General features: G+C 34.1%; 1 protein-coding gene across 1 annotated transcript in view; it reads left to right on the forward strand.

Annotated features, from left to right (window-relative positions):
* The first annotated feature begins 4,227 nt into the window (after window positions 1-4,227).
* LOC145685560 (hydrocephalus-inducing protein homolog) overlaps window positions 4,228-17,964 on the forward strand; it is a 130,170-nt gene continuing 116,433 nt past the window's right edge. Inside the window, exons 1-2 of the mRNA XM_081757973.1 lie at window positions 4,228-4,299; window positions 4,683-4,832. Of these exons, the coding sequence (XP_081614099.1) occupies window positions 4,228-4,299; window positions 4,683-4,832 (222 nt within the window). The remainder of the gene's footprint in view (window positions 4,300-4,682; window positions 4,833-17,964) is intronic.

Here is a 17,964-nt window from a genome sequence, read left to right on the forward strand (position 1 = left end):
TGCTCCGATTGCAGCGCCGTGGTGTGTTAAAAGGAAGCGAAAGATTTTGCGTCAAATATCCATGCTCTTTGTTTTGTGTAGGAAATTGAATTGTAGTAAAGAAAAATGAGTTGGAGTAGGGATACTATTATTATGTTGATTAAAAAATATGAGGAACATCCTTGTTTTACAAAGTTAAAACCGTGCAGTTTCACTATACGGATTCACACAGAAATTCATTGAAAAAAGTTTTTTTTTCTCGTTTCATTTATTGTACCTTCAGCAATCATTTCTGAGGTGTACTCTTGCGTTCTCCGGTGCAGGTTCACTTTAACAGGTGGCAACGTGTAGTTTCACTATATGGATCCATAGTATAAGTAGGAGGAGGAGGAGGAGGAAGAGGATTAAGTAGTAGTAGGAGTAGTAGTAGAAGTAGTAGTAGTAAGAGTAATAGTAGTAGAAGTAAGCAGTAGTAGTAGTAGTAGTAGGAGGAGGAGGAGGAGTAAGTAGTAGTAAGAGTAGGAGTAGTTAGTAATAGTAACAGTAGCAGTAGGTGTAGTAAGAGTAAGAGTAGTAGTAATAGGAATAGGAGTAGGAGTAGGAACGGGTAGTAGTAGTAGTTGGAATAGGAGTAGGATTAGTAGTGGTGGTGGTAGTAGTAGTAGCAGCAGCAGTAGCAGTAGTGGGAACGGGTTAGAAGCTCCGAAGGGGTTGGTTAGGTTCTGTTCTCGATACAACATGGGGAAATTACAGACTTGCCAAAAGTTTATGGCAGCTTATTGAAGATTACGTGCATGTCAGGTTCGACTTTATTTCTATATTTCCACGTAAATGCGCATTTCAGATGTAAATGCACACCATATTTCCATTACTTATACAGTACTCTATTACAATATTAGAAGTTTTTTTTCTGTAAATTTTAAAATATATGGATCTGTATAGTATAACTGCACCGTTAATAGTCCTTTGTATTATAATAAACATATGTGAAAAAGGGCTTTAGATGAAATAGTGACTGAAATATCTGTTTTTAGTTTTGGAGCCATAATTGCGCTCCTCTCCAGAAATTTGTTTGCTACGTCACGACAAAATGCTTATCAAAATACTACCGTGTAAAAGCACAATATACTTTTGATGCCATAGAATATTATACGAGATTTTTGGCAGCACATCTGCTATGAGAAATACTACGATAAATGCTTTCGTCTAAAACTAGCCTAAGAATTATTTTATTCTTTAGAGGTGATATTTTAGCTTCATTTTCTATTGTATCCACTTTTATAGTGTGGACATGCATCGACGTATTTATTATTATCAATTTATTTACTTTGCAGCAATTTATCATTTAGTGCAGGCGAATTCGGCCTTATGCCCACGTCATTTTGTTGCGATTTGTGCCATGGCTTATGAATATTTAGTGCAATATAATTTAATACAACTTTTCAATTTTAGGACAACAATAGTGTTGCCACAAGACAAGAGAGTTCTCGTGTCTCATCTTGTTTCGTAAACGAGATGACACAGAATCCTTTGAGGTGATACACGAAACGAGATAGACTAGCCCTACTTGTCTCGAAAATGCAAACACAGTTTTTGAATTTATTTAACAGAACCATTCGAGACTAGACACGAGACGAAACGAGACATGCTTTGCACGAAACAACAACACTGTAATAATTGACTTAGATCAAATGCTACCATTCTAATATGAAAATCTCATTGATTTTACCAAATGAATGAAAAATAAATGAATGAGAAATAAAAGGAAGCCTTTGTATTCTGTGAAAAAACTACGCCATCAGAATATAATTTCTAGAACAAAAGTTTGAGTGCAAAATCGACAGTAATCGAACCTTTCTCACGATCAGAATGGTAAGGGACTGTTAGAAGATGGCGTGTATAGCAAGCAGTATTTATTTTCTATGATTAGTTTTTGGATTCCTTTACAAGTTCTTCACAAGTTGGATTTCTTTACAACTTCTTTATTTCATTTGGAGCAATACTTATACAAATTCAATAACTGAATAATAATCAAATTTATAGTGAACCACTATAAATTGCAATTAACAAACAGAAATACGAGTAATGTGTTATGATTAACAAACGACAATCACTGCTATTAATGTATGAACATAATTATTTTACAATTTACTATCAATTCAATTTAACCCTAAAATGCATGTTTTTTTTCTAGGAAAAAGAGTTTTGCAAATGGAAAGAAAAATGAATAACGGAAATACCGGTACGCTTAATAGTGCCATCTATGCGGAAATTGTGGAATTACAGCTAGCTTCGAAGGTTCCCAATCTCATTCAACATGCATTAGCAACTACATACCGTTATATAGGAAAGCACAGATCATTTACTATTATGATCCATATCTGTCTCCAGGGGCGTCATTTCAGACTTCGCTTGAGGGGGGCAAGAGCACCATCAACACAAGACTTTCACGTTTTGTACTAGTATATTAGTAGACAATCGATTAAAGTATATGTATTCCTCAAACTCTTGGAAGGGGGCAATTGGCTCCTCCTGTTCCCCTAAATGATGCTCCTGTCTGTCTCACTATGCATTGTAGGGTTAATTTATTATTATTCGCCTATTTTTGTTAATACGTCAGGCAATATGACCGTTGGTTTGTGCCAATATTTAATACAATTATAAAAACAATGCGATAATTTCATTTCAGAACCAATCTCAGAACGCCAAATGTTTGATGTAAATAGCGGCAGACTGTATATTATATATAATAAAAAAAAATCAATATAATGATATAAGAGAGCTATTTTAATTTCATCTTGTAATTATTCTACCATTATAATTATAACGTATTGTTACAGTAGCTTTCTGCTTGAAATTATTTACGATTTCGAATCGACTAAAGGAGAGCAAGTAGAGAGGTAGGCTTCAATTTTGGTTGAAATAATTGAAAACAAAATCCAAAGAACTGATTCAACGTAGTCGCTTCGAGCTAGTAGCAACTGCAGGGAGTCGGTTAGCCGTGCGACTAAATCGAGCAAGTGAATACGGAAGCCAGTGTTTTGCTACAGAGGGATGACCAACCAATTTCATGGTATATCATTGTCAACACATACTATCAATTTATACGCAGTTATTTGTGCATACACAAAGAAAATAACATTTTAGAATATTTTAAAGTAAAATAATTTTATAAATATATATTAAAATTATTTTAAAATAGTTGTACAATATGTTATATCAGTATTCTGGTCCAAAGTGTTTACAGTTTTTTTACCATATTCCCACAAATCATTCATAGAAAATGTGGAAGAATTTCTTAGAATGCAAATAGACAATTTCGTTAAATATATTAAAGTGATATAAACTAACACATTAAAATAGTTTTGTAGTCGCGAATTATATAACATTCATGCTTTAAAATATGATACGCAACTTCGGTAAGTTAAGAAGCATTATTTTCCTTTTAAATGAATCAGAGGTATTTTTTGAATATAACAAATGGGAAAATTTTTAAATGAAATACCTCATTCTTAGTTTTTAAAGACACTTGATGTATTCTCAAATTATTATTACAGATAACTACATATAATATGTGGAAATGTTGTTAAATCATTGAATACAGACAAGCTTTGGCAAAATTCTAGCTTTGATATGGATATTATTGAAAGAAATGAACTCATTTCTCAGGATTTACCAAACTGTTTCTACATTCACATATTCTTTTGAATTAATACAGGAAGGCATCAATTATGTACACATTGTCCCTTAAGAAATACAATTTGTCTTCCCTCGAAATTCATGTAAATCTACGCCGTCCAATGATATTACACCTTATTTGTATAGTATGTCGTCCAGTTGTATAAATGTTCAGTGTTGTCCTTTGTGTTAGAGAAGAAACATCTCACCTAGTTCTTTACCATGTGGTAAGGTGCCAAGAACCGATGACACTTTGCCATGTTGGATAGCAAAGATATGCGTTGAATGAGGAAAGATGTTGAACGAATATCTCCAGTAACGATAGAAATGCGTCTGTCTACTTCTCTAATAAGGTTTGCAGATCCCCAAGCACTACTAGTCTTGATGGCAATTGGAGCAAAAATAAATTTATCAAGGAGGCAGTAATATTTCCTTTGCTATTCTACTTCTCTACGACTAGCAACAGCTCCAGCATTCATAACAGCTAAAGGGAGACTTGGATGGGCAAATGTATCTGAACACGTGAAGTCCCATACTAGTGATTTGCCTTTCAACCAAGGAACTAATGTCATGCCATCAGGTCGTTTACCATCTGAACGACAACATCCTGAAGGTTCACGTATGGAAGGGATTCCAGCTGTGGTAAGGGCTCGTAAAATTATATCATTCACAGAGGAGTGTCTAGCGTGTCTACCCATGCTCTTCATGCATGAAAAGCCATGCAGGCCACGCAAGCTGGACAGCGATGTGGCTCACAAATATCTGAACCTAATCTTAAGGGGACAGAGATTCGAAATGCCTCATTAGTCATATGAAGACCTAATGGTGGGGAGGGTATTGCATTCAACCATGCCCCAGCATGTAGGGATGAGGCAGCACGAATCCTGGCTTTATCCCTTGGAGCAATAACTGATTGTAAGAGAAGTTCATGAAAATGCGCTGCAATTGGTGTGTACCAAGATGCCTGAGAACCTCTTTTGTTAATTTCTGGAAGATCTGTATCTGTTAAATTTTTCATTCGGTAGAGCCTTCTTGAACTGTGCCATCTGGGTCTAGGTGGTAACCTTGCGGAAGAAGAGCCTCGACTAAACGAAAAGATCCTTGGTAGGACGCTAAAAAGGAAGGAATCGCCATATCCACGGGTCGCCGAATACCAAGACCCCCTAATCTCACAGGTGAGAATGCTTGAATCCAAGATTCGTCGCTTAATGAGCAGTTTAAAATTGACTCCAGACCCATTTTAAGGATATGATCATATTTCTCCAGTAGTGGAGTCTCATTCCAAGATGGAAATCATCCTAAGAAGTAGTTTAAAAGAGGGATCGACAAAGAGGCACGTAGAACAAAGCTGCATGGACAGAAATCGAGGCGAGTCGAGATTAAAAAAATATTCTAACTTCGATATTTTGCTTAACAGGACATTGATAAAAGGTTCCTTTGTGAGAGCGGCGCCTAGAAGACAAGCATCCTGGTTAGTTAGGAGACGTATTCCTGGGGCAGTTTCGTCAATTTTTTAAAAATAATAATACGACTTGGCTTCGTCTGACCCAAGAAAACCAACTTCACACTTTGAAAAATTCAGATATAGGCCAAATGCAAATGCCTTCTCATTTATTTGTGCTAGAGTTGAAAGAACTACTTCAGGTTCATCAGCGATAGTTCCATCATCCAAATACCAAATGTTTATTCAGTGTTGATTGATTTCACTAAGGAATGAATGGTTATAGCAAAAAGTGCTAGGCCCAGGGGATCGCCTTGTTGTACTCCTCTCTGGGATTAAATAGTGTCTTGACCTAGGAATAGATCACTGGGTTGAGCGTAACATTGGTAAACATATGGATAGATTGAAGGAAATTCATTCAACACTGTAGTGAGCATGGAGTCCCGGCGAAGCTCGTTAAATGCGTTGCGAAAATCCAGCTTTAAGATAGCCTTAGGAGCATTGTGAATGGAGGAAAAATTAACCCGGGTTACATGTACAGCTGCTTCGGCTCTGTTGGGAGTACAAACACCATGTTGATGGGGAGACAAAAAGTTCTTAAAATGCTCCCGTGTTCTGAAGCATATAATTTTTGCTGATATTCTGCGCCAGACATTACCAACGGCAATAGGTCTAATTCCACCAGATTTCTTTTTTAGAGCAGTAAGTTTGGCTCCGAAAAACAATGGCCGAACATGCAAGGGAACTTTTCCTGAAATAATTAAATTGAACAGAACGCATAATGATTTCAATTGTTATATGTGGTATTGTTCAAATGATAAACAATATTATCCTGTGGAACTTCGTATGTACAATTGTTAATTATAAAGAAATGCTAAATATATAATCTATTCTATAGTTCTATAATAATTCAATTCCACACATAGGAAATCCTAACTTAGAAACTACTCAAGTAAAACCATTGGTTAGTAAAATTTCATTAACGTGAGAAACACCATTCAGAACAATTGGGCAATAATTATCATTATTCTATGTCAGTTCACAGGGCCCACTCTAATGTAATATCTGTGAAAGTGGTTTCTATCAATCATATTCCCTATTTTACCACTGAATTGAAGTCGAGATATCCCCAATAGAAGAAAGAAGACTAAGTGAGGGTAATTATGGTATAGTTCGCTGATTGTTGAATCAAACGGAGAAAACACTTATTTACGTAGGGATTTCAACGTCATCTCTGGGAAAATTTGCACAACTTTAAGAATGAAAATCAGATAGGTTTAATATTAAAAAGTTGGGCTATAAGGCTAACGTAGGGCGTTTCATATGATTCTGTCGGTAAGATATTGGTATGTCATCGTTGGAGCAACCTTTTTCAGTAGGCCATTCCCTATGTCTTTTCAAAATTCTATGTACAACAACACAACGCGAAAAAAAAACAAAAAAATCATTATAACCACTATGTCAATTATCCAAACTAAATCGCAAATTTAACGTTGCGTTGACGCAAATTGTTACGGAATATGCCCGCTGGAATATCATTCTCTTCCATTGGCCAATCTTCTGCCAAAATTGACCAAAACATTTATACTACTGAAATATTAATGAGATTTTGATTCAGAATAAATATTTACCACTTTTAAGATCATATTGGATCATATATTTTCTTTACAATAAAAAATGAACCTACTTAAGCAAAAGCGTTAAGAATGAGCAAAATATTAAAAGCGCCAGAAAACAGAAAATAATTCATTACTATTATCTATAAAAATCTTTTAAGTCTGTGACAAACCAAACAAATTAATATCTATAAAATTAATTTCGATGATAATTTTATGAGGGATTAATTTATTCGGCTGGGCACAGGTTTTTATAGTGCTTTTATAAGTATAGTAATAAATTATTTTCTGCTTTATTATTATTTTCTATTTTATTAGCGGTCTTAATATTTTAGTGCTTTTAAGTGCTTTTGTTGAAGTCGTTTTTTTTTCTGAAATATTTTATTTTCTGGTTTTCAGTATTTTCGAAGTTGGTTATTTTCCTTATCTGTTCATTTAATTTTTCTACTATTTTGCTATCTCAGTAGTTTAGTTAGATACCTAAACTAAAAGTAGGGCGCTGACTTCCTAAAAAAAAAGTAGATCAGCCTCCGAAACATGAGTGGCTAAACGTGTAGACCGATTAATAGGGGTCTATATATTATAGAATTATATGTGAACATAAACACGATATTAACACCATCGTGAGGAGTTTCATGATCTAACTTCGAAGACTTTAATCAAATCCTGATAAAATTTGTTGGAACCTCGAAAAAAATATACTCTCTGAAACTAAAAAAGTAGTAGTACCACATGTACCCCACGTGAAGGAGTTGGCTATATACGTGCGATGTTTTCTCAATTATTATTAAAACCAAAGATGATGTGATAGTATATTGATGCTACTTCCTAGAGATTAGAGTGAACATGGAATATATTCTTGGGACGCTTAATTGATGACAGTAAACAGCTTCTGGCTTTCTGGCCTGGTTTTCATTCTATAACGATCAACGTTAAATTCAGAAAAGCTTTCTCCCAGTCATCTGTTTTAGTAGAAAAATTAGTGTTGAAATGGAATTTACTATTGGAACACTTTAACTGATTACTGAAAACAGTTTCTCACTAGCTATTATGGTTTTTATTATATAACGGTCAACATTAAAACCAGAAGAGGTTGATTTTTGTCATTTTCAGTTCTAATACAAATATTACAGTAAAGATGAAATAGGGTCTTAGGACGCTTAATAGATACATAAAACCGCTTCTTTGATATCTATTACGGTTTTGTTCTATGGCGATCAATGTTAAAAGCGGAAGTTGTTGATTTCTGCCATTTTTGATTTGCATAGATGGTTAACTATTCTTAGAACGCTAAATCGATCCGAAAAACTGCTTCTCGCTATCTGTTATCGTTTCTATTCTATGTAGGTCAATATTGAAACAGTAAGTTGTGGTGAATTTCAACCAGATTTTAGTTGAGAGTTAAGGATCGAAAGGTAGACTATATTTAGGATGCTTAATTGACAGGACGTAGAATGTAGATAACAGAATAGGATGTAGAAAATAGAATATTGTTATCTATTATCCTTTTCATATATAGCAATTAACTTAAAACCCGGGAATTTCTACTACTTGCAGTAGTATGAGTATCGGGTCTGACAACGAACTCGATTCCTAGCTTTTGACAGACCCGCAACCAGAGGTGGCTATGGGGGCCTAACCCCCTAAAATTTTCGTGGTCCCTCCAAACTTTAACACAAAATGCTATTATTAATACAAAAAATACCATTTAGCTATTGGTAAGAAAATGTTTAATGACTTGGTCCCCTAACATATTCATGCCCCCCCCCCCAAACGCCTGTGGCTGGTTGCGGGCCTGGCTTTCGATCCTCTACATTCTGACCAAATTTGGTAATGGTTGGTCTAGTAGCTTTCGAGATCTTTCGACTCTCGGACGAACGTGGTAAATATATATATATAAAAAAAAGAGTTTTGGTAAACTAATCTCAATAAAAAGAATAATCAAACTCGGTATATCCGTTTTGAAGTTATGCGTGAACATGCATATAAGTCAGCTAATTGCGATATTAATAGTGTATGCGGTTGAAAAGTTTCATAGTCTAACTCTGAAGATTATTGTTAAATTCTTATGAAATTTATGGGACCGTGAGAAAAGGATACTCTTTCAAACAAGAAAAGAATGTTCAAAATCATTCCATCTATGTAGAAGTTATGCGTGATCATACGCAGAAATATGGTACGAATACTGTCAGTCATTGGGCGATTTCATAGTCTAGCTCCGAAGACTATCACTTGGCCATTATGAAGTTTCCATGGGACTACAAGTAAAGAACATTCTTTCAATCAATAAATGAATTATTAAAGTTAGTGCATATTTGTCGAGGTTATGAGTGATCATATAAATAATAATAATGATGATGAACACTGTTACCCATTTAGGAGTTTCATAGTCTGGCTTCGAAGACTATCCCTAGATCCTTATGAAATTTACATGAGACTACAAGAAAAGAAAAATATTTCAATCAATAAAAGAATTATCAAAATTGGTCCATCTTTGTCGAGGTTATGAGTAATCATACTAATAATAATATTGATGATGAACACTGTTAGCCATTGAGGATTTTCATAGTCTTACGAAGACTATCCATAGATTCTTCTGAAGTTTACATGGGACTACAAGAAAAGAAAAATATTTCAATCAATAAAAGAATTATCAAAATTGGTGCATCTTTGTTGAGGTTAGACACATACGCACACACACAATTAATAATAATGATGATGAACATTGTCACCCATTGAGGAATTTCATAGTCTAGTTCCGAGGATTATCGCTAGATCCTTCTGAAGTTCCAATAAGATCTCAAGGAAAGAATACAATTTCAATCAATAAAAAAATTAACAAAATGGGTGGACTTTCGTCGAAGTTACTTGGGATCATAGAAAAAAATAGCAACGAATACTATCCACTATTGAGAAGTTTATGGCTATCCTTCAAACCAAAATAACCAAAGTAGAAGGAAAATAAATATTCGAAAGTACAGAAAAATATTAAGTAGTCTATTTTGATTGATTTGAGCTAATTAAATATGCCATTTTTATGACAAAGGGGAAAATGTTAATTTCTGTCAACAAGCACTGTGAAATAAGCATGTTTTAGCAATAATATTAATTGATAAATCGTCATTTTGTGTGCGAATAAAGAGAGTAGGAGTTAGCGCTGTTTTTTTTGCAACAGTCTTTATTCTTTTTTCTCTTCATCCTTTAGTTAGATACACTAATTAAATACGTTTATGTAAATTCATTTTTTGATTATAAGTCCTGTTGGTCAAACCTTTATTTTTCTTTTACCAGATTCTATTAGTAGCAATACTGACGACTCAAGTATGGAAGAGGAGACTAAACCTCCGATTCCAGTATCTATGCTGGATACTAATTTATTGGGTTTCCTGCCTTCAATTTTTCAATGTGGAGATGGAAAAGATCATTTTGAGGTTTGCTACATCATTTTAGTGAATTATTTAGAATAATCTTTTCATGACGTTTATTTTAAAGTAAAATTTAGGATCAATTTTACAAAAACTTATATTTTAAATGTATTTGTAGTTTCTCTTTATATTGAACTGTTTGGAAGGAATGTTTTTTTTCTTTTGGTAGATATGTAAGACTTAAAAAATGTATTTAGTTTTATAGATCACGAAAAGGAACTATGACAGTAGGATACTTCATTAAGACTTTTATGTTGAGTTTTAATGGAACTTAAGTGATCTATTATTTTACTGTCATCTATGATCAGCGTCGTAAGTTTTGGCTACCTCCACAACTTAACATAGTAGTGACCTTATCAGATGAATGACGTAGGGTGAACAAATATGAAAATATCTCGTGAAGTATATGCCTGAATTGGCAAAAATATAATAGCGCAGTTTTCTAATGGCTTTGCTGTTTCTGCCCAATTCAATCACTAACATAATGTCCTCTTCAACATGTGGAAAGCTTCATTTGCAGTCGAGACAGCCTTCTGCGTAGTGAACAATTTCGTAGCTAGCGGAACTCGATCATGGGCAAATTGTTTAACTTATATGGTGGATACCTGTATAGCCAAGATGGTGAAAGTGTTTGGTGTATTGCAAGGCACTTGTCACGAAACACTAGTATGGATGTATCCTTCCAATGTTGTAAACCTTGTTTCCTCAATGGTAATCCTTGTACCTTGTAGCAGACAACAAGGCCCCTGTTTACACAAATTATATCGTGTTCAGGACGGGTTTTCTGAGCACGAAGGAAAATTTCACATCTATCATGGTTTTCAAAATCTCCCGATCTTAATATTTTTGAGTCCTGGTTGTCAGTGTTGGAGACAAATGTATGAGAGTGATTCCACCCCTGTTGTCGTTAAAGGAACTTGTCAATGTTTTGTAGGAAGAATAGTACAAAATTTTCTTGAAAACCATGGATGACCTCTATTTACCAATCCGAGAAGACTGCAAACTATTCTGCAAACCAAAAGTTGTTGAAAGCCGTATTAGTCAATATCATAACGTATTTTTGAAAAATGTTTCCATAGTTTTATTCACATTCTGCATTTCAGTTGATAAAAGTAATGTACTTTCATATAAAATAAAATGTACTTGTACTTGTAAAATGTAATGTACTTTTATATTATTTCATATAAAATAATTGACTGCCAGGCAAATCAATTAAAAAGAAAAGGACTATTTAATTTAAAATATTTACATAGACTAATTACTTTAAGGTAAAATAATATATGTAACTTACCGGTACTTATTTGGGAATAAAAACTGTTGTGTTCTGTTGCAATAAATAAATTAATGCTATTATCATTAGTTTTAGCTAGGTAATTATCTTAAATATTTTCTATTTTTAAATATTAACTAACTAACTAACTATATGGCCTATGGAACCCGGAGGTTCAAAGCCGCGTTCACAAAAGCTCTCCACTGACTTCTATCCTTAGTTAATTGCATCCAGTTTCTACTTTGTATTCCAATTTCTGCGAGATCCATCTTAATATTGTCCTCCCATCTGCGCCTAGGTCTTCCTAATGGTCGTTTTCCAATTGGTCTTCCAGTCAAGATTTTGAAAGCGTTTCTACTTTCTTCCATTCTAGCTACATGACCTGCCCATCTAAGCCTTCTAGACTTGACGACCCTAACAATGTTGGGTAAACCGTATAAATTATGTAGTTCCTCGTTATGAAGTTTCCGCCATTCACCATTCCCGTTCCTCTTGGTCCGAATATTCGTCTCAGGATCTTGTTCTCAAATATTTTCAGTCTATGTTCTTCCCTCAGAGTAAGCGACCATGTTTCGCAACCATACAGAACAACAGGCATGATTATCGTTTTATATATTTTAAGCTTTAAATTCCTCGACAGAATTCGCGACGACAAGAGATTTTGAATCGAATAGTAACACGAATTCCCTGCTTTCAGTCGACATTTAATTTCTTCGTGAATATGATTTTCGTATGTTAATATTGATCCTAGATATTTGAAACTATCCACTTTATCAAAAGTATTCTTTAATATTTTAACGCATCCATAATTTGCTGTATTACGGTCCCGACGCACTTCCATGTATTTAGTTTTCTCTGCATTTACTTCTAAACCTATGTCCCTGCAAGCGTTTAATAAGATCTCTGCATTTCTTTCTATTGTTCTCCTATCATCCCCTAATAAATTTACACCATCAGTATATGCCATAACCTGGTGAATACCGTTCAGCTCTAGGCCCTGGTTGCTATCTTTGATTTTCCTTATAGAGTATTCAAGAACAAAATAAAAAAATAATGGCGACAACGCATCTCCTTGTTTCAGGCCATTTTCGACGTTTGAATTCTGTTCACAAAAAAATATAAGTAGGTAGCAACTACTAATAGAGTATACCAGGTTCGTACCCACGGGTGGCCGGCCCCTCCTAAATTGTTACTGTCCCCATAAAATTTTCACGGTAGGCTTGCAAATAAACTATAATATTGTTACAGTTCACTGTTACCGTAAACAGTAACAATATTATTTTGTACGTTTATATATATATATAAAAGCGTAGATTGTATATTACTAAGTAACTGATAAGCCTATGGGTTATTTTCGAGAGGAAGTATTATGGTCCGTATATCCTTAATCTGCAACAGCTGGTGAACACAATACGGCTGCTGACTATGTTTATGATTATGCATTACACTATCGGTATTTAGGATTGTTTATTATAATACAAAATTCCCTTTTATAGCATGTTAACAAGGTTCAAGAGGATAATTATAGCGTTGATTAGATATGCAGAGCAGAAACACATAATATACATATTCACGAACTGAGTGAATAAAGTAGGCCTATCTGTGTTAAACGTATAGTAATCATGTAAGTTGTGTTTTATTTCCTTAAAATTTAGTAAAATTTAATGTATCTTAAATTAGGGAACTTACCGACTACAAGTTTTTCGAAACTCTGCCCGAAAGTAACTATGCTTGTCAAGAAAGCATAATCCTCCGTTGTTTATTTTCTTCCGGAAATAGGAAACGGGAAGTGCAGTAGTTCAAATTAAGTATAAAATTTATTGTGGATGTACAGAAAAGGGACAAAAGCGGAATTTAGAAGTTAAATTAGAAATTTAGGAAGTGAAATAATACGAGATTTAATAATTACATATATATATATAACTCTGGAAATATGTTACAATAATAGTAGTTGTCCTAGAGGGCGCTATGACTTCCGGTGCAGTGAAAAGTAAGTAAAAGTGAAGTAAGTTCGTGTTTATAAGGCAGTACCAAAACTTCGAAATTCTACCCGAAAAAGGGCAATTAGACCATAAACCTCAGGAAAAATTGTCTTTAGAACAATCTTAGTAAATTTTAGAAATATAGGTACTTGCCGATTATGTAAGTGATATAAATAAATTTAAACATAAAATTTCATGGGGATTTAGACGCACGCTGCCATTTTGTACTGACTTTGTGACTTTAACTATAACAATTATCTTGGAAATTTAAACTGTTTATAGTGATGTTAGTTTTGCAGAGGAAATCTCACTTCTTGACCATGCGAAGCTAAATACCGGTAGTTGCACAAGCCCGGGTAGGCCTATGGGGGAGTAAAATTTAACCTTATCGCAAATATGTTCTGAAAGATTTATATGAGTGTCTTTTCCACATAGTCATCCATGTTGTTGATCGTAGATATGGAAATTTTGACAGTAAACAAACAGTGAATACTCATTATACTAGCTATATGCTATAATGGACTAATCGCTGATTTTGAGCAATGACTTATTATTATTCGATATAGTAATTGTCTCATATGCTTCAGTCTAGATAACAATACGGTTAATACCTCACGGAAATATAATAGTTTGAATGTACTATGAAATTGAAGTGCTTTGAATAAAATGTTTAGGTTAAGTTAGTGTAGGTTAGTTAGGGTAGGTTTTCTTTTATTAGTTGATAATATATGATGATTTAAATATGTTCAAACTTAATTGATGCCGGCAATAGAATGTACGGATAATAGTGATTTGAATCTGAAAATGTGTCCGTATGCTCAAATATCCGAATCATATGTAAAATGAATGCTCTACGTGAAATGTGATGATATGTTTGTTATTTATGTAAAGCACCTGTTAACTAAGTGATATGTATTACAGACATCGGCGAATTGTTGAATATTGAATAATATTAAAATCCGTGAATGGGTATTACCGTGAACTTTTTATTATATGAATAGACGTTCATAGGATCTGTATGATCGAAATATGATAAATATATCAATAAAAGATATCTAGACTGATCAAACGATAAATTCTATAATCTTAAAGAAAACTAACTACGTAAATGATCTTAGAGGTATATACAATATTCATCGTTTATTGTACTGTTCCATATACATAGCAATACACCTGTGAATTACTAATAAAATAAATAAATAAATAAATAAATAAGATTAACAAATAGAATTGCATAAAATCTTCCTCTTGAAGTTAACTCCACCGATAGAAACGGATTTTGTTTATTTCTTCTCTTCTCTGTTATTGTTGATGTTAGAGTTTTAGTTGTCTGTTAATAGAAGAAATAAATTGGTTACTAAACTTCGAAAAATTCACTCTTTTATTGTCAAAACAATAGCAATAACATTTGAGTTAAAAGTATGCATGGATGACTCGACAAAATTCTAAAGACGTATTATACTTCTCGCTGGAATGCATTGCCACAAGTTCTTGGATGTGCAGGTAAATAAGTCAATTCTTTTGAAATAAATAATTGTTGTGCATAATAAATTATAGCATGTTTACGTCGAACATAAGAAATTTGTAGGATTAATGAATCTAATTGTCTCAGCCTAGATTATATATATATATATATATATACATTTTTTTTCCTTCTAAATGTAGTAAGCCATAAAGGAGACTACAATATGATTGGATCGGTCCCTCCTAATTTCTACCGCTCCCCTACATTTTTGGGCTGGTTACGGGCCTGGAGTATACTATAGGTGGAATGAACAATGATACTATCTTGATCCTGAGAAGATGCACATAGAAGAAATAAAGCTTTATTCAAGCGTGGGTTATTGCTTTTTATGATCATGAATAATGTCGCGAACTTATTAATGCAAATGTGCTGATAAAATACAATGAATAAACTACCAAGGGTGATCCAAATGTCGCCCACATCAACATAATAATAAAAACCAGACATTTAATTAATATTTTAGTGTTATACTCACAACATATACTCAAAATGGCTGCCCCGTTCAGTAATGCAAGTACAAACTTTTTTTTACCATATTTGACGCCACTTGACGGCAGTGGAGCACGTGTGCATTGATATTATTAATTTCATGTGTTATTTTCAGCTTTAGTTGTTCCAGTGTGTGTGACCTATTGTTATAGACCTTACTTTTAAAGTCACCTCTCAGTAAGAAATCATGTCATATGAACGTGGATGCTATAACCTTCTAGAGATAATACACTTGTCAAAAAACTCGCACAAGATTTGCATGATTGTATTAGATGTGTGACATGTGGCACTGTCCTGCTGGAACCAATAATTTCATTCTCGTCAAGAAGCACAATGAGCTGTGTAATGATATCCTGGTACAGGCCCGCAACCAGAGGGGGCTAGGGGGCCTGGCCCCCTAAACTTTTCGTGGCCCTTCCAGACCTCAATACAAAATGCACAATTTAGATATTTTAAGAGAATTTTTAATGACTTGGCCTTCCTAACGTATCCATGCCACCCCCCCCCCAAACCTCTGTGGCTGGTTTCGGGCCTGTCCTGGTATAAAACACTGTTCACTGTAGTTTCAAAGAAAATGTAGCCCACTCTATGACGACGTGATATGGCACACCAAACTCCAGTTTTCTGAGAGTGTAAGGAGGTTTTGTGTAACACATGTGAATTTTCAATTGACCAAATTTGAGTGTTTTGACAGTTCACGTAGCACTAAGGTGACATCACGCCTCATCTGTGAAGAAAATGCGGTCAAGCTCCACAATTGCATGGTTGTCAACAAATGAGCGAAACCATGTACAGCACACTACTCTCTTATCTTTATCCGGCTCCTTCACTGCGAACATGATATGTACGAAAATGTAACCTCTTGATCGCTCTCTGAAGACTTTCATATGAAATCAGAGTGCGCTGGTAGCCTCCTCAAGCTTTTTTTTTTTTTTAAAGGATGAACGCTGCATTACATTCTTAAGCTCAGCCATAATACCCATGGTGCTATCTTGCGGTAGCCGATGGAACTTTTCAACATTGTTTATAGACAATTAAATTTGGATGTGTGCGACTTTTGGATCGCAAAGTATATTGCATTATTAACAATTATTGCGTGAACATATTGAGAGAGTAAATATGGTTAAATCTAAATAAAGTGACAAGGCAACTTAAGATATAAATAAAACTTTAATGCAAAAAGGTTAAATAAAACATGGAAAATTCCCCACATGAAATTCTTTTCCTTCGTTTAATTATTGACATGTCAAAAATAAATTTCACTTCTGTCTTCAAAACATAGTCTTATACTATATTCTAAATTTTTTACATTTTGTTTATCAAGATCGGAAGACCTACCCAATTAGCGATGGCAAGAGCATTTTGCTAAAGTGACTTTAAGTAAATAAAATTGAACATGGTTAGAATGGGTTTAAACCTTAAAGATACAATATACAAACTATTTTTAGTTTTTGATAGTTGCCAGTTAGCTACCATGTAACTTAAACACAGAGATTTCAGGTAGTCAGAGAATAAGATGATCTCATTAGTTGAACCACTGTTTGTAAGCCTTTTCACTTGACTATTGCGGATCAAACGGTAGCACTACACATAGACATTTTTAATTATAGCTAGCTGATCTCTTTAAAAAATAGAAAATGTTCGTTTTCTTATACTTTATTTGTTTTGAGAATACTTTTTCTTAAATATGAGAGAACATTTCCTTTACTGGCTTATTATTTAAATTTGATTATGACAATATAAAAATTAAACTTCTCTTTTTACATAATTCATAAATGTTATATATATATATATGTGTGTGTGATTGCAGCAGGAGGATTATATCAATTATACTTACTAAATTAGGTTAAGTAACCACTAACTCAAAACTTCAAATAAACATTTTCTATTTTGTAAGCTTGTATGAGAAATTCTTGGTATTTCAAATGTAATAAATGTGGTATGATTTAAGAATCTCCTTCAATTTAATTTAATTTATCTGTTTCATTAGCTTACAAAACGCGAGAAATTCTCATGTTACAGTTGTCAATGAAACACACAAAATATTATTAGGTAGCACAAGGTATACATGATATGCCACATTGTCTTGATACTTAGTCTTCCTTTCCAAGCGCTGCTATCGGCTGAAGGAATTCCACTCTCTTTCGTCATCCGTAGAGCAATGTTGCCGCACTTCGGAACGCGAATCTTGCCGTCAGTGCAGAACGTGCGAATTCTATACGATAGTTTCTTGTTCTTAAATCTGGCAATAGCGTAGACGACTACAAGGTTCTCTCGCTCAGCAACAGCTCAACCCTTATTGGCTCAACGCGTGGGTGTGTCGAGGGTGTGAGCTTTAGTTCGCATTTTTGCCACGGCTCAAGACATATTGGCAGCATAATACACTTACGCATCTTCCTAAAATATAAAACAATAAAATAGAAGATATTATTAAGTATATAAACATGACCACTTGTATATTAATTAGGAAACCATTTACCACAACTGGCATGTACTGAGGTGAAGTTTCTGTTGTCATTTCTTCATTTAATGAATTATTTAAATATTCCTTAATAATGT

Source organism: Thermobia domestica, chromosome 1, assembly GCF_964235325.1.
Source record: "Thermobia domestica chromosome 1, izTheDome1.hap1.1, whole genome shotgun sequence".
Lineage (NCBI taxonomy): Eukaryota > Metazoa > Arthropoda > Insecta > Zygentoma > Lepismatidae > Thermobia > Thermobia domestica.